Consider the following 22,798-nt stretch of genomic DNA (forward strand, 5'->3'; position numbering starts at 1 on the left):
CTATTTAAACACGGAAGCAAATTGCTAACATGACATTCTACACTTACCTGAAGTTGATTATAAAACTGTATGATTCTCTCTTTTTGAGCTGGCCACTGATGTAAGCCCAAGTGTTGTGTTGCAATCTCTATTAGTTTCTTATAGAAAAAAAATACATTAATTTAAATTTCATTGCAAATTAAACTTTTAATATGTAATCTTACAAAACCTCTCTAGGTAGCAAATCCAGCACTTTATGATGGTATTTCTTAATTTTTTAGTTCACCAACTCCAAAATAATGAAAACATTACTTCCCCTACCAAAGTAAAATACACAGAAAATTTTATGATCACGGACCCCCAGGTAGCAAATTCATAGATCCTCTCCCAATTTAAGACATGCTTTATGATGCATTTAAGAACTAGCTGTTACCACAGTATAATTGTCTAATGATCCTACAGTGAAGAAAAGGTAAAAGATTCTATATCTTTGTGGAATTTTTTGAAAGGAGAACAATGATAAGTATTTTTATTTTTGCTTATTTGTTAATCTGTGTTTAACTCTAATCACCATTAAAGTTGAATTTCAATTTTGTAATGACTGTTTTACTGTTTCAATGTTAGGAATATTCTAAGATAGCAAAATTTACAAGATGAAAAACTTGACGTGGTTATACATTAGATCATCCCAGGAAGTGGCTGCACCTTTGAAAGATATTTACTATTTCAACACAGGAATTATAGGGCAGCATGATTCCTCCTAAAGTGGGGTTTACTTCAATGTTGATATAATTGGTATCTATGTCTACAGAAAAAGTATGATTTATCCTTTTTCTCACTAGCCTCTCCTACACCATTTCTCATTCCTTGCATTCCTACAATGGGAAGCAGCCAAAGAAAACACACACACTCAGCAAGACTGTACAAACAGAGGAAAAATAGACTCTATGTAAGGCTAACTGGAGGTAGGAAATTATTTTTGAAAAGCAACCTCTTCCAAACAAAGTTGATGAGACTGCCCACTTATGGCCTTCACTGCTTGCAGTTTCAGATGTAGAAACTAGGAATCTCTGCAGTTACTAATACAAACCTAGATACTGCCTGGATACAAGTGAAAAAGTCACACAAGTGTGGAATAAAGATAGCATGGGATGCACAGAAGATCAGAAGAACTGGGATAATAAAAGAAGACATCTTCAGATATACTCGGGTCATCCCACCTGGTGAAGGTTTTGAAATAAAATCATAATCCTGACCTAAAATATTTATGGCTGTATAAGATGTTCATTGGAGTTAACTGGATGACAAAATATATGTAGTTCTTATAACATGATATGGTTTTAGAAATTCTCAGGTTATTCTTTGGTTGCTCTGAGATAATGATCCCTACACACGTTGAATACTGCTAAAGACAGTAATGTGAGTAAGTTGTATAGATTCCAACTTATTCCACATGCAATTCAGATTCTTGTATCACAAATAAACAATAAACAGCACACCTACAGGGTATTTTTTAATAACATGCCTTCCTATGTGGGTGTGTTATATATGATTGATTGGTCATTGTGTAAGCCATCAAAAATACACCATTAAATAAGAGACTGAATTATTCCACACTGAATATTAAAATCATAACTTTAAATTATCTTTGTGCCATTTCTATGAGCCATATAGTACAATTTGGTAACATTTTATTAAACAGTTGAGAGCTTGCATATTTATCAATGTAAAAATTATACAAAGGAGGAAGTAGCTGAATAAATTAATATCATATATAAAACTTTTCCATAAGCTATAAATTAACTTGTAAAACTGATGAAAAGGTGAATAAATAATGAGGTTCAAAAGTAAAATCATTAATCTACATGCAGAAATGTTATTACAATGCCAATGTTATTTGCTTCAGCTGTGTTTTGAAAAATGTTAAAGGTAACACTGCTGCTGCTTCTAAGTCGCTTCAGTCTGGAAGGATTTAAAACTTGTAACTGTAGGAAGGACAGTAGGAATTTACACATTCTCTCTGAGAAGAATAGTAAGATGTTTACATAAGACAGAGAAGGAACACTTGTCAACTGATATTTTCCTCCTTTTTTATAGCAAAATGAAAATCTTTCAAATGCAAATGAAATCTTCAAAATGCAGGCAAAACTTAGATGCAAATATCCACTGTCTTTCTCCTAGAAACCACCCAGCAAAAAGAAAAAAGTCAAATTGCACTTTCATTAAAATAATGAAACAAATAAAATCTAAAAAATGTAAAACAAAGATAAGTGCTATGAAAAAAACTAAGCATGGTTTAGAGTGGACTGCGACTTGTTGGTCTGGAAAAGTCTAACTCATTTAATCATGTGGAACAAAGAATCTTACACTATATGTCTCCTTCAAAATTACATATTAAAAGGGCTTATTGAATACCAAAATTCATAACAAGAGAATTTATACTGAAATTAAGAATACCAAAGGCAAATGAAAAATGTAAAAGCTTCTGGAGAGAAAGAACAGATACACTACAAATGAACACATACAGGTGACACTGATCATTTCAAGAGTGGAACAAGAGAAAATGTAATAATATTTTAAAGATATTAAATATTTTAATGTATTAAATGAAAAGAACTTTACACTTAAAATTTTATAACCAGCCAAACTGTAATCTAAATATAAAGGCATATGAGAAATAGTTGCCAAAGGTTTGTCACACAAAACCTAACTGAAAAACACTGTTGGAAGAAGTACTAAAAAAAAGGAATATATTGAAGTCTATAAGAGATATGAAGAGAAAGTTTTATAAAATATCTTGTTAGTTTACAGTATTCTAAACGCATGCACATGCCTGTGTGGGCAAACATACGTGTTTATAAAAACTAGGTCCAAAGAAAAGGAAAAGGAAAAAAATTCCCATAATCACCAGTCCAGATTCGATGCAGGATACAGGAAGCTTGGGGCTGGTGCACTGGGATGACCCAGAGGGATGGTACGGTGAGGGAGGTGGGAGGGGGGTTCAGGATGGGGAACACGTGTACACCCATGGTGGATGCATGTTGATGTATGGCAAAACCAATACAAATTGTAAAGTAAAAAAAAAAAAAAATAATATAAAAATAAAAAATAAAATAAAAAATAATAATCAAAAAAAAAAATTTATGGTATGACATATATAAGAATGAGAGTATGGGGAAGACCAAAGAGTAAGCTAAAGTACTTGTTTTGAAAGGAAAATATATAGATATTGAAAAAATTAATAAATAGGAACAAATAATGCTGGATGTCAGTCTTCAATTAAGAGAGGCACCATTGAGAATAAACACAAAATAAACACAGAAGAAAATTCAATCTATCCCACAGAGAGCAGGGTGAGAGAGAAAACAAGGAATAAAAAGAAATTAAATACATATTATAACAGTAATGAATTTTAAGATAACAGAATCTATAATGAATATAAAAAGTTAAAATCAACACAGGACAGATAATCACAGACTGAATTACAAGAAAACAAAGTCCACTGATACATCTCCCATAAGACTTATAGTTCAAACAGAGAAACATAGAAAGTTTGAGAAATACAAGAATGGAAAAAGAGATTCTAAAAATATGAATACACATAAAAAAGTTGGATAGAAATCTTAATATCTGACTAAATAGGTCTTAAGGCAAGATATAGCATACGGTCCAGAAAAAGAGTATAGTGATTAAAGAATAAACAAACATATGCAACTTATAGCGTCAAATTATATAAAGTAACAATTGACAGACATGCAAGACACATTGATAAATCAATAATTTCAGTTAAGATTTTGATATACCCCTTCCAGAAACTGATATATCAGTAAAAATAGATATCAAGCTCTGAAAGATATAATTAATAGGCTATGTATATAACTTTATATCCAATAAGCACAAAATACATATATGAAACCCTTACCAAAAAAAAGCCAATATAGGCATACCTCAAGAAACAAGAAAAAAGTCAAATAAATAACCTAACCCTACACCTAAAGCAACTAGAAAAGGAAGAAATGAAGAACCCCAGGGTTAGTACAAGGAAAGAAATCTTAAAAATTAGGGCAGAAATAAATGCCAAAGAAACAAAAGAGACCATAGCAAAAATCAACAAAACCAAAAGCTGGTTCTTTGAAAGGATAAATAAAATTGACAAACCATTAGCCAGACTCATCAAGAAACAAAGGGAGAAAAATCAAATCAATAAAATTAGAAATGAAAATGGAGAGATCACAACAGACAACACAGAAATACAAAGGATCATAAGAGACTACTATCAGCAATTATATGCCAATAAAATGGACAATGTGGAAGAAATGGACAAATTCTTAGAAAAGTACAACTTTCCAAAACTGGACCAGGAAGAAATAGAAAATCTTAACAGACCCATCACAAGCACCGAAGTTGAAACTGTAATCAAAAATCTTCTGTCAAAGATCTGACATCATGACAGTACTGAGTCTTTCTGTTCGTGAACATGGAGTGTCTCTCAATTTATTCAGTTCTTTAATTTTGTTCTTCAGAGTTTTATAATTTCTTCATGTTGACTCATACATACATTGTTAGATTTATACCTAAGTATTTCATTTTTGGATGCTAATGTAAATGACATTGTGTTTTTAATTTCAAATTCTACCCTTTCATTGAAAAAAAAAAAGAAAATCTTAACAGACCCATCACAAGCACCGAAGTTGAAACTGTAATCAAAAATCTTCCAGCAAACAAAAGCCCAGGTCCAGATGGCTTCACAACTGAATTCTACCAAAAATTTAGAGAAGAGCTAACACCTGTCCTACTCAAACTTTTCCAGAAAATTGCAGAGGAAGGTAAACTTCCAAACTCATTCTATGAGGCCACCATCACCCTAATACCAAAACCTGACAAAGATCCCACAAAAAAGAAAACTACAGGCCAATATCACTGATGAACATAGATGCAAAAATCCTTAACAAAATTCTAGCAATCAGAATCCAACAACACATTAAAAAGATCATACACCATGACCAAGTGGGCTTTATCCCAGGGATGCAAGGATTCTTCAATATCCGAAAATCAATCAATGTAATACACTACATTAACAAATTGAAAAATAAAAACCATATGATTATTTCAATAGATGCAGAGAAAGCCTTTGACAAAATTCAACATCCATTTATGATAAAAACTCTTCAGAAAGCAGGAATAGAAGGAACATACCTCAACATAATAAAAGCTATATATGACAAACCCACAGCAAACATTATCCTCAATGGTGAAAAATTGAAAGCATTTCCTCTAAAGTCAGGAACAAGACAAGGGTGCCCACTTTCACCATTACTATTCAACATAGTTTTGGAAGTTTTGGCCACAGCAATCAGAGCAGAAAAAGAAATAAAAGGAATCCAAATTGGAAAAGAAGAAGTAAAACTCTCACTATTTGCAGATGACATGATCCTCTACATAGAAAACCTTAAAGACTCCACCAGAAAATTACTAGAACTAATCAATGATTATAGTAAAGTTGCAGGATATAAAATCAACACACAGAAATCCCTTGCATTCCTATACACTAATAATGAGAAAACAGAAAGAGAAAACAAGGAAACAATTCCATTCACCATTGCAACCGAAAGAAGTCCTAAAGAAACTAAAGACCTATAAATAGAAAACTATAAAACACTGGTGAAAGAAATCAAAGAGGACACTAATAGACAGAGAAATATACCATGTTCATGGATTGGAAGAATCAATATAGTGAAAATGAGTATACTACCCAAAGCAATTTATAGATTCAATGCAATCCCTACCAAGCTACCGATGGTATTCTTCACAGACCTAGAACAAATAATTTCACAATTTGTATGGAAATACAAAAAACCTCGAATAACCAAAGCTATCTTGAGAAAGAAGAATGGAACTGGAGGAATCAACCTACCTGACTTCAGGCTCTACTACAAAGCCACAGTCATTAAGACAGTATGGTACTGGCACAAAGACAGAAATATAGATCAATGGAACAAAATAGAAAGCCCAGAGATAAATCCACGCACATATGGACACCTTATCTTTGACAAAGGAGGCAAGAATATACAATGGATTAAAGACAATCTCTTTAACAAGTGGTGCTGGGAAAACTGGTCAACCACTTGTAAAAGAATGAAACTAGAACACTTTCTAACACCATACACAAAAATAAACTCAAAATGGATTAAAGATCTAAACGTAAGGCCAGAAGCTATAAAACTCCTAGAGGAGAACATAGGCAAAACACTCTCCAACATACATTACAGCAGGATCCTCTATGACCCACCTCCCAGAATATTGGAAATAAAAGCAAAAATAAACAAATGGGACCTAATAAAACTTAAAAGCTTCTGCACAACAAAGGAAACTATTAGCAAGGTGAAAAGACAGCCTTCAGAATGGGAGAAAATAATAGCAAATGAAGCAACTGACAACTAATCTCAAAAATATACAAGCGACTCCTATAGCTCAATTCCAGAAAAATAAATGACCCAATCAAAAAATAGGACAAAGAACTACATAGACATTTCTCCAAAGAAGACATACAGATGGCTAACAAACACATGAAACGATGCTCAACATCACTCATTATCAGAGAAATGCAAATCAAAACCACAATGAGGTACCATTTCACACCAGTCAGAATGGCTGCGATCCAAAAGTCTACAAGCAATAAATGCTGGAGAGGGTATGGAGAAAAGGGAACCCTCTTACACTGTTGGTGGGAATGCAAACTAGTACAGCCACTATGGAGAACAGTGTGGAGATTGCTCAAAAAACTGGAAATAGAACTGCCTTATGATCCAGCAATCCCACTGCTGGGCATACATACTGAGGAAACCAGAAGGGAAAGAGACACGTGTACCCCAATGTTCATCGCAGCACTGTTTATAATAGCCAGGACATGGAAGCAACCTAGATGTCCATCAGGAGATGAATGGATAAGAAAGCTATGGTACATATACACAATGGAGTATTACTCAGCCATTAAAAAGAATACATTTGAATCAGTTCTAATGAGGTGGATGGAACTGGAGCCTGTTATACAGAGTGAAGTAAGCCAGAAAGAAAAATACCAATACAGTATACTAACGCATATATATGGAATTTAGAAAGATGGTAATAATAACCCTGTATGCAAGACAGCAAAAGAGACACTTTTGTATAGAACAGTCCTATGGACTCTGTGGGAGAGGGAGAGGGTGGGAAGATTTGGGAGAATGGCATTGAAACATGTATAATATCATGTATCAAACAAGTCGCCAGTCCAGGTTCGATGCATGATATTGGATGCTTGGGGCTGGTGCACTGGGACGACCCAGAGGGATGGTATGGGGAGGGAGGAGGGAGGAGGGTTCAGGATGGGGAACACATGTATACCTGTGGCGGATTCATTTCGATATTTGGCAAAACCAATACAATATTGTAAAGTTTAAAAATAAAATATTTTTAAAAAAGCCATTTATTAGGTGATATCGGAAATCTGAAAAAAGGTTATCTCAAAAGGGTACATATATGAATTATAGCATATAATCTCCAATTAAAACTATAAAACCATTTGGGTCTGAATTTTGGGGAGCAAGGATGGCAAGAAGTTGCTTTGAGTATCTTTAAAAATTGTTTTTGCTCATTGATCACTTCCCATTCCCTGTTGCTTAATGCAACATGTCTATAGCTTTACATTTATTAACTTAGGTTGTTCATAATGTTCTCATCACTTCTAAATCTCTAATATCATTGTTTCTTTTTCAATTATTAATCATTCTTGCTTGAGGTCTGTATATAATCAAACTGATAACTTTGGTTTTGTTGTTTTTCCTATAATTTTTATTCTGTATTTGGTTGATTTCTGCCATTTCCTTCATTATTTTTATCGGTTTCATTTCAGAGAACTTGTTTTATTGCTCTTTTTCCTAGTTTCTTACTTTAATGCTCAGTATGAGAAAGATAATCTGGTCTGACCAAATTGTGAAAGGCATTATGGCCAAGATAATTAATTTGACTGTTGTACTAGAGGCAAAGTTGCTTCAACAGCCGCTTTGCTGATATGATCAAACATGTTTTAGGAAAGCAACTCTGGTGGCCATATGACAATATATTAGAATGGAGGGAGTAGCAGGAGGTTGTATCACAGTGACAGAAGACACTGAGATTCTACCTAAACTAAGGCTTTGACTGTATGGTTTTATATACATAAGAGAAAGTATAAAGGGCTTTGTGTGTTTAGTGTCTGAGCCACCATGGAAGCCCCAAAAATGGCTTTGAAATTGTGTCATTTTAATGATCACAAAGTATTTACACATTAAAGTCTTTATTCATAATTCTGATATAATTTGATTCTCTAGTTGGAAGGACTGATGCTAAAGCTGAAACTCTGGTACTTTGGCCACCTCATGAGAAGAGTTGATTCATTGGAAAAACTCTGATGCTGGGAGGGATTGGGGGCAGAAGGAGAAGGGCGCGACAGAGGATGAGATGGCTGGAGGCATCACCGACTCGATGGACGTGAGTCTGAGTGAACTCTGGGAGTTGGTGATGGACAGGGAGGCCCAGCGTGCTGCAATTCATGGGGTTGCAAAGAGTCAGACACAACTGAGTGACTGAACCTTACTGAACTGAACTGAAGCACCTTTGGAAAGTAGGAAGAGCAGACATTATCATTCTCACTTGAAAGATGAGAAAATTGAGGAGTAAAATACGTGTTAACAGCATTCCTTCCTTAAAGGTACACAATTTGTTCTTATTTCCATTATGCCAAGATGTACTGAAAGTTCTTCATTCATGGGAAATATATATCTCCAAGTATTTTTATGTCCCAAGTTCTAACATGAATAGAGAATTTCAGGAATAACTAACATTTTAAATTCACATCTATTATAGTTTCTTAACTGATATTCCACATATAAATGATTTGTAATGATTTTCAAAGGTCTTATTACCTCCAGGACAATCTGATTTACTTTCGAAACTGTTGCTCCACAAAAAATATCTCTCATAATCTTTTCAAAAAGTAGGACATCTTTAGGAAGAAATTTTGGTAAGCTAGCTTCTCTCATAGCTTCAATAATTATCAGAGTTTCCTCTGTTTCAGAAATGTCTCTGATGTTACTTTAATGGTAGAAGAAAGCAAAGAACAAGTTAGCAAGTTTGTTTTGTTGATGTTAAAGACCATTAATATTCTTTTTTAATGGCGGCTATCCCAATACCTTTTCCTCCTTTCCCCACTTCAAAGCAGCTATGTGGTTTGGGTGAGGTTAATCTGGTTCCCAGCTCCAGGGATGGACCGTGACTGACTTAGAACTCAGGGTAATGCTGTTTCCCACTCAAAATAGAAATGTATTCAGGTTAACATCAAATGAAAAATAAAATGATTTATTAAAAATCCCTAGGATGACTAGAGAACTAGTCTTGCAGACTATGTAGCTGGGAACAAAGTTGAGCTATAGAACTGGTCCTGTGAAGACATGGCTGCCACCATCAATGGCTGCCACCAGAGAGCCATGCCTGTTGCATCTAGAGCCTGATGCTTGCACTAGAGCGGCTTGCTGTCTCTGCTAATTTCTGCTAAATGTCGGCAGCTATTGCCACTGCTGTCACCCTTGCCAGAGTGGACTCTGTGTATATCCTATTTCTTTTTCCTCTAGTTTCAGGTTCAGATTCTAGGGTAGCTATCTCTGATTTGTCAAGGTTGTATGTCTGAGAGAGTTTCAGAAAGCAAGCATATGACATAACAAATATTCAAGAAGTGAATATAACCACAGCTCTAATCAATCAATGCATAGCAGTCACTTGGACACAGTGATTCAGGGGTAGACAAATGAATTGTCCACTCAGAGTGGTCTGGGACTTCAGTTCAATGGTGTAGATAGTTCCATTTATTATTAGAAGCCATCCTGCTACCCAAAATGAAGCCAGTCTAAAAATAACCCTGACAGGGGGGACTGCAGTGCCTAGAATATCTCAGAGAAATAAAAGGGAAACTCAAATCAAAGTGATTATATCCTGCCCCACCTCTGGATTTTCTGATTGGGTGAAAAAGTAAATTCCTTCTACTGTTTAAGCCAACTTAATATTTTTGTTAATTATAACAAAAGTTTTTGATATATTGTTATCACACAGTTTATTGCCACATATATTTCATATACTAAACATTCCAGTACACATTTTTATACATTAAACATGCAGTCAAAAGGGGAAAAAGTAACTACATGTGGTATAGTATGACTTTGGAGATAAAAAGGAAGAAAAGTTTTCCCTGCCCTAGCATCCCTCCCATACTCTTGTCTACTGACATCTGAAATTCTTCATTGGGATGGTGATAACTTTTAAGCCTTTGCCCCATAATAAAAAGAGCTAATAGATAACATTTATTGAGTATTTTTTTACCAGGCCTTTTGCTTAATTGTTTAAGAAATTTCATTAATTTTTTCAAAAGCTAAGAAGTAAGAAAAGTGATACTCAGAAAAATGAAATAACACACTCAGTGTCATATAGCTGGTAAATGTTTGAACTGGCATTCAGTCAGGTCTCTCTGACGTCAAAGTCCATTTCTATAAGCACTCTATCTTTACGATGGAAGACTCACTGAGTTGGCATCAGCTGTTTACACATTCCTCTGTAAATACATCAGTGAGTCTTTTTTCTGAAGGTGTTTTGGTAGAGAGGGCGAGAGTGGACCAGAAGTCAAAGTGAGGGGCCACACCAGGGACAGAAAGGGTCCCACACTTCCCTGCTGGGGATCTAGTAAGTAACCTTGACCTTTCCCACTTTTTTCTCAAGACAGATATTGCTTTACATTAAAAGAAATTTAAAAAATAGGGATAACAGTGTGTCTGGCTGGGGAGTAACTATTAGATATAGACAAGGTGAGATAATAGCTTATATAAAATATGGTAAAATTGTTACAATACCATGTTTTTCACTAAAATTATATAACTTAGGGGATGGTATCTGAGATTACTGTGGGGACTGTCTTGTAATTTAAGAATAAAAAAGAAAACTTCTAGACTAAGGTCAACTAAAGCTGAAGAAAAGCGTAGTTAAATGTAACTTTTTAAACCCGTTTTGATTGTTTTCATGATACCAGTTGTTTGGAATTAGTTAAGACATTTTGTGACCCAGTACTGTGGTCAGTTTTATAGTTTATTTTCTAAACAAAAGGGGCGGTTTAGAGAAAAACAGATAAGGCTGATTGTGGTAGGCAGAAAAATTCCCCCCTCTTCCCTACCCCTCCAACCCTGCCAATATATTCACTTCCTAATCCCTGGAACTCTGTGAATATTATCTGATAGGGCAGAAGATCTAATTGAGTTAAGAATCTTGGAAGAAGTTTATCCTGAATCATTCAGGTCTAAGTGTAGTCACATGTTCCTTATAAGAGAGGAGACAGAGACATACAGTTGAGAAGGTGATGCAAAGATGAAGGCAGAGATTGGGGTGATGTGACCTTCCACCAAGGAATGCTGGCAACCACCAGAAGGTAAAAGAGGAAAGGAAGAATCTCCCAAGAGACTCTAGAAGGAGAGCAGGTCTGTCCACAACCTTGGTCTCAGACTTCTGACCTCAGGTGCTACGAGAAGATTCATTTCCATTGTTTTTGGACATCATGCTTTTGTAGCAGTTTGTTATGGCAGCAGCCCTACAAAACTAACACACCTTTATTATTTTCTTACATATAAACACCTTTAAACTCTATTTGGGGGTTAAAGTTAGACTCCATCAACATAATTTAGAAAGAGAAGGTGTAAAAAAGGGAGGGTTGAATCACCATGCATAAAGAAATGAGAAAAAATTGTAGTACTCTTGCATGCCTAAGAGACAAAATTAGAAACCTTACAAAGCACTGGGTAGAGTCAAGGGAGAGGAAGGGACAGAGAAGGGAAGAGGAGAGAGGCAAGAAGAACAATTAAAATTTAAGGTGTTAGGAAGGGTCAAGGGACTTTTAAAAAGCAAATTGTCTAATATTCATTTTTAAATTGTTCACTGTACTTTCCTCTGACAAAAAAATAAAAAAAATTCCCCAGTCCTTTTCATAACACAGTCAGCTTCACTTAATCACATCATGTGTGTGTAGGTTTGGGAGAATCAAAGAAGGGTGGCTGTTACCCTTGCAACAGACAGAAGAGAGTTACTTTCAGTGTCAGGAGACAGACAGAGAGTACACTGGAAATGGGAACTCCAACAGCAGGCAGCTGTGAGAACTCTGAGTTTTCTGTGAAGTTTGCAGAGAACAACGAAGGACTTTGAAATGAGAAGAGTACCACTATCCCTGGAATATTTACTCACACACAGAATTAAGTGAACATAAGAAAGACTGAGAACTTGAGGGTTCCCTGTCCTAGTGTTTAGGATTCTGGGCTTTTACTGCTGTGGCCTGGGTTCAATCCCTGGTCAGGAAACTGAGATTTCACAAGCTGCATGGTGCGGCCAAAAAAAAAAAAAAAAGACTAAGGACATGAGGACATCAGGGAGCTGATTACTTGGTACTATTTATCTTTAATTTTATAAAATTAAAAGACATTTCATAGTAGACACCTATTTACATTCCATCTATATTATACAGGCCATTTTGCAAGATATGCTACAGTTCTTTTATGTAAGAAATAAAATATTACAGTGGAGCTATAGCCTATTCCTATTGTTTTCTCCTCCCATGAAACATTTTGTATTTTTTACTGTACCTATAAACAATATATAACATTTATTGTTTAAACATTTCATGTAAATAGTATATTGATATGTCTTTTTGTAACATATTTTAGAAAAATTAATAGGTGATACATGAATACAGCCCCAAATCAAGACAAGACAAGAAGTACACAGCTTGCCAATAATGAAAAGGAATGCCTGCTTCTGTTTGGTCTCACCAGTACAAATTTCTGAACACTTAAAAATTTTTGCCTATCTGATAAGTGAGAAACAATTTTCAGTGTAACTGTAATGTGCATTTCTCTCATTATGGGTAGGGTTGAGTGTATTTTCATATATTTAAAGGACTTTTATGTCTCTTTTTTTCTGAGAACTGTCTGTTGATTTCCTTTGTCCATTTTTCTATATGACTGTTTTTCCCCCAATTTTCTAGAAATCTTTATATACTAAGAGGATGAGTTATTTAACTGCAACAGGAGCTGCATATATCTTTACTCTAGTTTTTCATTTGTTTTTTGACTTCACAAAAAGTAATTTTTGACTATTATAAATTATTTCTTTTATGGCTTCTGGATTTTGAGTCTGGGAGCTCAGAATTATTTTATCTTGTTGTCATTACTTAAAATTTCACACAGTATTTTCCCAGTATTATGTAACTCCCTTTTGATCTACACTCAATTCAAAATTCAACTGACCATTTAAGCTCCCGTTTCTTCTTCCCAGCCATCACTAAAATTGTCTTCAGAGACCTCAGGCCAAAATCATAATGATCCTATCAAATATTAAAATATTTGAGTTATTAAGTTTCTGGAGAAAAATGAACAACTTGAAAATAAATGCATATAGTATATTGTTAAATCACTAATCATCTATGCTATGAAGAGAAACAGTGTTATGAATTCAAGAAACCCTCAGTTTTGGTTCTAATGTTCTCACTTCTTTCCCAAACTTGTCCTTCTAAAAGTCTCCTTCTCAAAAAAAAAAAAAAAAAAAAAAGACTAACAAGTTTCAAAGGAGTTTAAAAATCATTATCTGAGTTAAGTTTTCTCTAAAATGGAGAGCTACATTTAAAGAATATATTGTAAAAATGAACGCTTTGGAGATAATCTGGTTAGCTGCCCAAACCATTCTGGGTTATAAATAAACACAAAGTTGGCAAGTCCTAGAACAATAATTTTCAAAGTGGGGCATTCAGACTAGCAGCATCATGAACACTTGAAAACTCGTTAGAAATGTAAACTCTCAAGCCCCACCTCAGACAACTAGAAAGTTAGTGGTAAGGTCCAGCAACTTATGTTTTAAAAAGTCCTGCAAATTATTCTGATGCACTATAAAGTTTGAAAACAACTGCTCTAGATGTAATCTTCCTTGCATGGAGAAGGTAGCCTATAATTTAAAATTAGAGCTACTTGACTGCTCTCTCCAGATCAGATCCCAGGGAAAGCTCGGAACTTTGATTTACATATTGCCTTACATACAAGTTGCATGGACTTGATATGCTGATAGGAATTTTAGTTCCAGGTCATTCTTGGAGTAATACCTGAAAAGTTATCATTTAATGCTTCATGTAATCACCTTCACTTTGATAAAAACAGTTTGTTACCTGTTGCGAGAGTTGCTTGCTAGCTAATTCGTAAATGTTAACTAGCTTTCCAGAAAGTAATTTTGCAGATTTGAAACCAACAGAAAAGAGCATTACTTCAGCAATCATTTGATAATGGGGAGCCATCATTGCCACTGGGCGAAATAGAGATTTTAAGTTATCTGGGAGTTCCACTCGACCTTTGTATCTTAAGAGGATAAGAAAAACAAAGAAACAGAAAACATCATATTTCAGTTTTTCAAATGAGAACCACATAAATTTCTCCCAAACAGTAATTCTATTGCATTTCTATGTGACCTTTATCTGAAAACAAAAAGTTTACAAGATGGTTTCTACTGTGCTTTTAACTCATAGAGCTTCCTAGTTTATGTTCTTTTCTTCCTATGCCTCCTCCCACAGTTTACCTCACATCAGTTCCCTGATTCCATCAACACACATTTATTGAGTCTGCCCAGTCTCCACTCCCTGTAAACTACCATACTGTTACTCCTGCTACTTTGATTAGCTTTTCTGCCTATGTCCCCTTTGTGACAGACTACCAACCTTTTCATTTCTCACTGGCTATTCATAAAGTGGAAATTTCCCTTGGTCAGAAGCTTAATATGATATCATCCACATGGACAAATACAGAGCTGTAGCTGCTTATAAATGGTGTGGGCAGTGGAGGGATTCAGAGCATGGTGGAGGATGAGTGATGAATATATAATGTCAGCCAACTCTGTCTATGGATAAGATTAAAAAAAAGGATTTTTGCCTGTGTCCATTCCTACCACTTTGTGCACCTGATGCGAAGAACTGACTCATTAGAAAAGACCGTGATGCTGGGAAAGATTGAAGGCGGGAGGAGAAGGGGACGACAGGGGATGAGATGGTTGGATGGCATCACTGACTCGATGGACATAAATTTGAGTAAGCTCCAGGAGTTGGTGATGGACAGGGAAGCCTGACATGCTGTAGTCCATGGGGTCATGAAGAATTGGACATGACTGAGCGATTGCACTGAACTGAACTCCTACCACAGATGTAACTGATACTTACCCAGGATTTAGGGTGACAAATACTGCACAAGACATATTTATACGAATTTCTTTTCCTTCCAGTACAAACCTACAAGACATTACAGTATTCATCATTAAGACAACTGCTTTTTGTAAGCCAAAGTATCTTAAAACTACAAAGGAGTTTGCAAAACTTCCTGAGACTGTGTTACAATTAAATCCAAACAGAACATGCTGGTGGGGGGGGGGGGACAGTAGAAAGGGAAAGAAGAGGTTTTCTATGTCAAATCAAGAGCTCTGCTGGGATTCAGATTTATTTGATCATGTCTGATGATGTCTATTCAGCAGTGGCCACAGGACTTGAAAAAGTCAGTTTTCATTCCAATCCCAAAGAAAGGCAATGCCAAAGAATGCTCAAACTACCACACAATTGCACTCATCTCACACGCTAGTAAAGTAATGCTCAAAATTCTCCAAGCCAGGCTTCAGCAATACGTGAACCGTGAACTTCCAGATGTTCAAGCTGGTTTTAGAAAAGGCAGAGGAACCAGAGATCACATGCTAACATATGCTGGATTATCAAAAAAGCAAAAGAGTTCCAGAAAAACATTTATTTCTGCCTTATTGACTATGCCAAAGCCTTTGACTGTGTGGATCACAATAAACTGTGGAAAATTCTGAAAGAGATGGGAATACCAGACCACCTGACCTGCCTCTTGAGAAACCTATATGCCGGTCAGGAAGCAACAGTTAGAACTGGACATGGAACAACAGGCTGGTTCCAAATAGGAAAAGGAGTATATTTTCACCCTGCTTATTTAACTTTTATGCAGAGTACATCATAAGAAATGTTGGGCTGGAAGAAGCACAAGCTGGAATCAAGATTGCCGGGATAAATATCAATAACCTCAGATATGCAGATGACACCGCCCTTATGGCAGAAAGTGAAGAGGAACTAAAAAGCCTCTTGATGAAAGTGAAAGAGGAGAGTGAAAAAGTTGGCTTAGAGCTCAACAGTCAGAAAACAAAGATCATGGCATCTGGCCCCATCACTTCATGGGAAATAGATGGGGAAACAGTGGAAACAGTGTCAGACTTTATTTTTGGGGGCTCCTAAATCACTGCAGATGGTGATTGCAGCCATGAAATTAAAAGGGACTTACTCCTTGGAAGGAAAGTAATGACCAACCTAGATAGCATATTAAAAAGCAGAGATATTACTTTGCCAACAAAGGTCTGTCTGGTCAAGGCTATGGTTTTTCCAGTGGCCATGTATGGATGTGAGAGTTGGACTGTGAAGAGAGCTGAGCGCTGAAGAATTGATGCTTTTGAACTGTGGTACTGGAGAAGACTCTTGAGAGTCCCTTGGACTGTAAGGAGATCCAACCAGTCCATCCTAAAGGAGATCAGTCCTGGGTGTTCATTGGAAGGACTGATGCTGAGGCTGAAACTCCAATACTTTGGCCACCTGATGCGAAGAGTTGACTCATTGGAAAAGACCCTGATGCTGGGAGGGATTGGGGGCAGGAGGAGAAGGGGACGACAGAGGATGAGATGGCTGGATGGCGTCACCGACTCAATGGACATGAGTTTGGGTAAACTCCGGGAGTTGGTGATGGACAGGGAGGCCTAACATGCTGCGATTCATGGGGTCGCAAAGATTCGGACACGACTAAGCGACTGAACTGAACTGAACTGATGAGAGAGTTTTGTGAGGCTCAAGGCAAGAGGGTACCCATCTGAAGGAACCGACTTACACAGAGAAGAGAATCTGAGGAGACACAAAGCTCTGCCTGGATGACACAGTGGAACACTGAATGGCCTCAGTAGAGTTCTTGCTTTAAAATGAAACACAGCCCACTTCCCAACACCCAATTTTAAATAATTCTGGGAACATCGTGAAGTAGAACCTCGGCATGGATAGTGTCATGCCGCTGGCACCAGAGGAAGAGAGAGTGGAGAGAAATCCCCTAGTGATTTTACGGACAGCTGAACCGATGAAGGTGGTCAAACAGGAATGGAAGGACAACTGGGACAAAACCTAAGGTTTTGAAATGAGGAAAATGAGGAATTGAGGAAAACTTTGCAGAAGCTGAGATGTGGTGAAGAACTGGTGAAGTGTGAATTACTGTAATCCTAGTTATATCCACACACTTGTGAAGCCTCATAACATTGAGAGCAAAGCCAGAAGTGAGTGCCCATTAGATTGAGTTAGAATTATTAGATTGCAATTGAAATTTTAAACCCACAAATCCAAGTATGCTAAAAAAGGAAATCATGTAAGTTCCTAAATTTATTTGAAAAGAAAAAAAAATTTGCTTGGATTAGTATACATTAGTAATCCTAACATACAAATATTGCTATTAAAGGATTTTTTAAATAAAAGCATATTAATCCAGAGTAATGGAACAACAGAAGGGTTCCCGTGTGTGGTCAGTATAACTGTTTTTTTTTTTTAATATGTAGAATTAAAGAAAAAAAACCCCTTTGATTTCTTCAAATGAAATATCATCAAATGAATAGGTACTAAGAGATTTTAAACTCAAAAAGAAAAGTAATTAGAACATATTTGCCTCCTTTCCCTGGTAGCCAAGAATACTGTTCCAAGCTTGGCAAAGAGTCTGCAAGCTAACTACTCATATTTTCATATTATTTGCCAAACAAAGGAAACATTCAAGTTAAGTGCCATTCCTTTTGGTGTGTGCTTAGGAAAACAAAAGAAACAAACCCAAACACTCATGGTAGAAAAAATATTAAATAATAATTAAGCAGTATGTGTACATCAAATTTCCATTCCCAAAGTATAAACACATTTAGCCAATACCTGACAGAATAGCTGTCTTTTGCTGCCTTAATTGTTAGCATCTGTGAGGCAATCACAGAGAGAACTTCCACGTCAATTCGATTGAATTCATCAAAACAACACCAAGCTCCTGACTCAACAAGTCCGAAGAAGAATTTCCCCATTATCTTAAAAAAATGATTAATGAAATTATTATTTAGGTGAGCATTTTTACTGAGACATTAATTTCTGCAAGTTCTTCCCATTTTATCCAAACTAAGCAAACACTGCATGTCTCCCTCTCAAGCATTTGTGTAGGGCTGAAAGCAGCAGTGTTTAGACTCAGACCGCTCAACTACTCTGCCTGTCTCCTGTAAAAGTCTAAATGCGTGTGCGTGCTAAGTCGCTTCAGTCTTGTCTGACTCTGTGACCCTATGGGCTATAGCCAGCCAGGCAAGAATACTGGAGTGGGTTGCCATTTCCTCTTCCAGAGGACCTTCCCAACCCAGGGATCGAACCCTAGTCTCCTGCATTGCAGGCAGATTCTTTATTGCTGAGCCACCGGGAAAGCCCTAAAAGTTTAAACATAGCAGCAGCAAACTGATGCTCACAAGAGTGAGAAAGTAGAAGCACAATTCACATTCGCGTAACTGAGCAATCTCCTGGGTGCCGTGTTCTCAGAACCACGTACTGGCAGTAAAAGTTTTCCAGCAGATGGTTGGAAGAGTTCTCCTTTCTAGGTATGGCCAAGACTCAAGGGTTAGTGGTCAATGCCTGGTAGTAATGCAGATGGTTGATGTTTAGTCATTAAGTCGTGTCCGAATCTTTTGCAACTCCATGGTCTGTAGCTTGCCAGGCTCCTCTGTCTGTGGGATTTTTTTTCTTCTTCAGGGGATCTTCCCGACCTAGGGACGGACCCTTTTCTGCTGAGCCACCAGGGAAGCTCAGTAACACAGATCTCTGAACTACTAATTTAAGGGGAGTGGAAGATTGGGGCCAGGCTGGAGTGGGGACAGCAAATGCAAGCAGCTCTTACTCTGCTTCTGCCATTTACAATGGGCAAGCCCAGGGTGGCTAGATCCTCCAGTGTCCTTGTGAGAGACTGAAAGTCTGTGTTGAAATCTGTTGATATGTAAATGTTATAAACTGAAACGAACAAGCCAGATAAAGTGTCTGTGGACTGAATATCTGTTGAGGAATGCTCGAACTCTAAGAGGAGCTTTTGTTAGGTGCTGCTGAGGGGCAAGATGTGAGTCGGAGAGAGCCCCTCTGGCTCAGAAGCCTGAAAAAGTCGGTTCCTCCCACTGACTGCAGCAATCAGATCCTGTCTTTATCTAAAACTTTGACATTTTGTTTATCATGTTTTTGGGGGGGGCATTTACCTTGATTCTTTTTTTTTTAATTTATTTATTTTAATTGGAGGTTAATTACTTTACAATATTGTATTGGTTTTGCCATACATCAACATGAATCTGCCATGGGTATACATATGTTCCCCATCCTGAATCCTCCTCCCACCTCCCTCCCCATACCATCCCTCTGGGTCATCCCAGTGCACCAGCCCCAAGCATCCAGTATCATGCATCAAACCTGGACTGGTGATTCATTTCTTATATGATATTATACATGTTTCAATGCCATTCTCCCAAATCATCCCCACCCACCCTCTCCCACAGAGTCCAAAAGACTGTTCTATACATCTGTGTCTCTTTTGCTGTCTTGCATACAGGGTTATCGTTACCATCTTTCTAAATTTCATATATACGCATTAGTATACTGTATTGGTGTTTTTCCTTCTGGCTTACTTCACTCTGTATAATCAGCTCCAGTTTCAACCACCTCATTAGAACTGATTCAAATGTATTCTTTTTAATGGCTGAGTAATACTCCATTGTATATATGTACCATAGCTTTCTTATCCATTCATCTGCTGATGGACATCTAGGTTGCTTCCATGTCCTGGCTATTATAAACAGTGCTGCGATGAACACTGGGGTACACGTGTCTCTTTCCCTTCTGGTTTTCTTGGTGTGTATGCCCAGTAGTGGGATTGCTGGGTTATACCTTGATTCTTTAAAAAATACATTGCACTAAAATACTATTTATTTTGATGACTAAGTTTTTGGCTCCTCATTGAACTTTGCTTAGCAGGTAAGAGCGTCACTCACCTTACCCTAGTCCCACTCCTGCAGAGCCCCAGTAAAGGTACTTTCCAGGGAGGACAGACAGGCTATTTGGTAAGTGTTTTAAGAATAATAGTTCAATCAGCTTATTCATATTTACTGATATTTTTAATGTGCCAGGTGAATACATATTGGAAATGTAGGATCTCAGCAAAATGTAAAAGGTTTGGACTTAAGTTGCAAAATAAAATAAATTGGAGTGTTTTGAAACTAAGGAAATTTGTGATAGGCACAGAGGCATATGACATTTTAATAAATATTTAAGAATGCTATGAGACCTATCTTAAATAATATGCAACCAAAACTTGTTGTTGCATAAGGCTGATATAAACTTGTAATCACTTATATAATCTCTGACTCAAATTTTTGTGTTACTCATAGTAGCCTCATTGTTCTTTATTTTCAGTAAATAAAAGTGTAGGTTAGAATATGTAAATTTATATTACTGAAGCAGTACTCTTAATTTTTTATATATTCATGTTTCATACCAATTTTGTTTGAAAAGATCCTCCCTGACAAAACATTGGAAAATCTCTGTCTTAAGAAGTGGTTCAGCTGAATAAAGGTAAACTGTGTAATGTTTTAAGTTTCAATTACATTTAAAACTTCTTTTCTGTTAGTTTAAAAGAACAGCATTTATAGTTATATTAATACTTAATGTGTAAGATATTTTCCTTATTCTTTTAATCCTCACTGAATTATTTCTTTTTTGTGTACAATAGTTTTTTTCTGAGTATATAAGAATAAGCTTTACCTTATAATCCAAATCCTCAAAACAGTTGAAGACTACACAATGTTTGCCTAAGGACTGGGAAACAAAAATGATATTTTAATATATTTATTTAATTATGACACAAAGTACTAATTTTAAAACTTCCAGAGTAATAAAATATCTTTATTCTTTCAAGAAAAGTTTTACAATATAAAGGTGTTTATACCAAATTTAGAAATCCACAAGACTCAGTTTAGGATTAACACACGGATACTATTATAGTTGATTAGTGCATGGAGGCTTGAGGTCATATTTTTAAACACATAAACAAATAAACTAAGAAAAAACATTTCAGCAATATCATAAACTATACCCTTTGCTTTCATCAGTTGCTTCTTTGTCTCTTTTTCTTATACACACACACATACACATAAACACTCGTGTTTGTCACAAAGACTAGGCAAAAATCTGTGTATGGAGCTCAAAATAAATGAATCACTTCTTCAGGAAAGGAAGGGGGGACAAAGCTACCATTTACATAGACGTTAGTTCATTATTATAGTCCAAGTCAACTGTGTTGACTTACCAAGATCCTAAGTCCCAGCACACATTAAACATTCAAAATTAAATGATGATGTATGAATTAACAAATGTGTTAATGTGTTTGCTAAATATTATGAGTACTTTAACAACAGGAGAGGTGTAAACTTAAGATAACTTTTAAAGTTTGTGTGACTAAAAAAAAAGAAGTTTTTATTCTAGATATAGAAACCACTTACTTTTGCTAGATCTTTAACACTCTCGGTTTTTCCTGTACCAGCTGGACCAGCAGGGCAACCTCCTAGGTTCAAGTGTAGTGCTCCAGTGAGAGTTAGCCAGCATCTGTCAGTGAGAGGTGTAATCACCAATCTTGGGGTACAGCCCAAGTACTCATAGCCATACGTAAAGCTGGCATCTCCTTGAGATACATAGCACAACTTTTGTTTCTCATTCCATTTATATTGCAAATGTCTGAAAACAATATTTCAAATGACCATACTATTTGGGCAAAATGATTTTAAATTTTTTTCACATGCAGAAACATAGTAAGATTATGTTGATTTAAAAACATCAAAAAATCAAATGAAAAGACTGGTGGATAATTCATCAATTGCTCTATTAGACAGGAACTACTAGAACTTGGAAGACTATAAACATGAACACTCTTCCCTATGAGAAAAATGGCCTTGTTAGAATTATGCTACTTTGGTATGATGGTCAGCATAAATGGAAGATTTACATAACAATCATCTCTATGAAGTTTTTATGGCTTCCATAAGAAGGTAGTTTCAGACATTATTCATTATAACCACTACATTAGTGGTCCAGGACTACGTTCTTATGGAAACCACTATGAGTTAAATTGGTAGCTCATTTATATCTTAGTTTATGCTGTCATCTAATAGTTTGTATATCCTTCATAAAACCCTTTAAAATCCTTTCTAGAACAAAGCAGATTATAAATAAATATAAAAATGAGTACATTTAAAACATAAGTTAAAAATAAAATTTTAAAAATTATAAACTACTGCCTTGGAAAGTCTCAGATGAAGAGACAGAAGTCACTGTTGAAGGAAATGAATTTTTTAAATTGTAGTTGACTTACAATACTATACTAGTTTCAAGTGTACACTGCTCCATTGGTAAAGAATCTGCCTTCAATGCAGGAGATACTGTTTCAATTCCTGGGTCGGGAAGATCCTCTGGAGAAGGGATAGGCTACCCATACCAGTACTTTCGGGCTTCCCTTGTGGCTCAGCTGGTAAAGAATCCACCTGCAATGCCAGAGATCTGGGTTCGATCCTGGGTTGGAAAAATCCCCTGGAGATGGAAAAGGCTACCTACTCCAGG

General features: G+C 36.2%; 1 protein-coding gene across 1 annotated transcript in view; it reads right to left on the reverse strand.

Annotated features, from left to right (window-relative positions):
* Positions 1 to 22,798, reverse strand: part of DNAH14 (dynein axonemal heavy chain 14) — a 354,570-nt gene that overhangs the window by 177,859 nt on the left and 153,913 nt on the right. The window contains exons 28-35 of the mRNA XM_070384410.1: positions 21,688 to 21,919; positions 20,951 to 21,004; positions 18,056 to 18,201; positions 15,272 to 15,340; positions 14,234 to 14,420; positions 13,326 to 13,402; positions 8,922 to 9,090; positions 48 to 137 (exon numbers count right to left, since the gene is read on the reverse strand). Coding sequence (XP_070240511.1) covers positions 48 to 137; positions 8,922 to 9,090; positions 13,326 to 13,402; positions 14,234 to 14,420; positions 15,272 to 15,340; positions 18,056 to 18,201; positions 20,951 to 21,004; positions 21,688 to 21,919 — 1,024 coding nt within the window. The remainder of the gene's footprint in view (positions 1 to 47; positions 138 to 8,921; positions 9,091 to 13,325; positions 13,403 to 14,233; positions 14,421 to 15,271; positions 15,341 to 18,055; positions 18,202 to 20,950; positions 21,005 to 21,687; positions 21,920 to 22,798) is intronic.

Source organism: Bos mutus, chromosome 16 (assembly GCF_027580195.1).
Source record: "Bos mutus isolate GX-2022 chromosome 16, NWIPB_WYAK_1.1, whole genome shotgun sequence".
Classification (NCBI taxonomy): Eukaryota; Metazoa; Chordata; class Mammalia; order Artiodactyla; family Bovidae; genus Bos; species Bos mutus.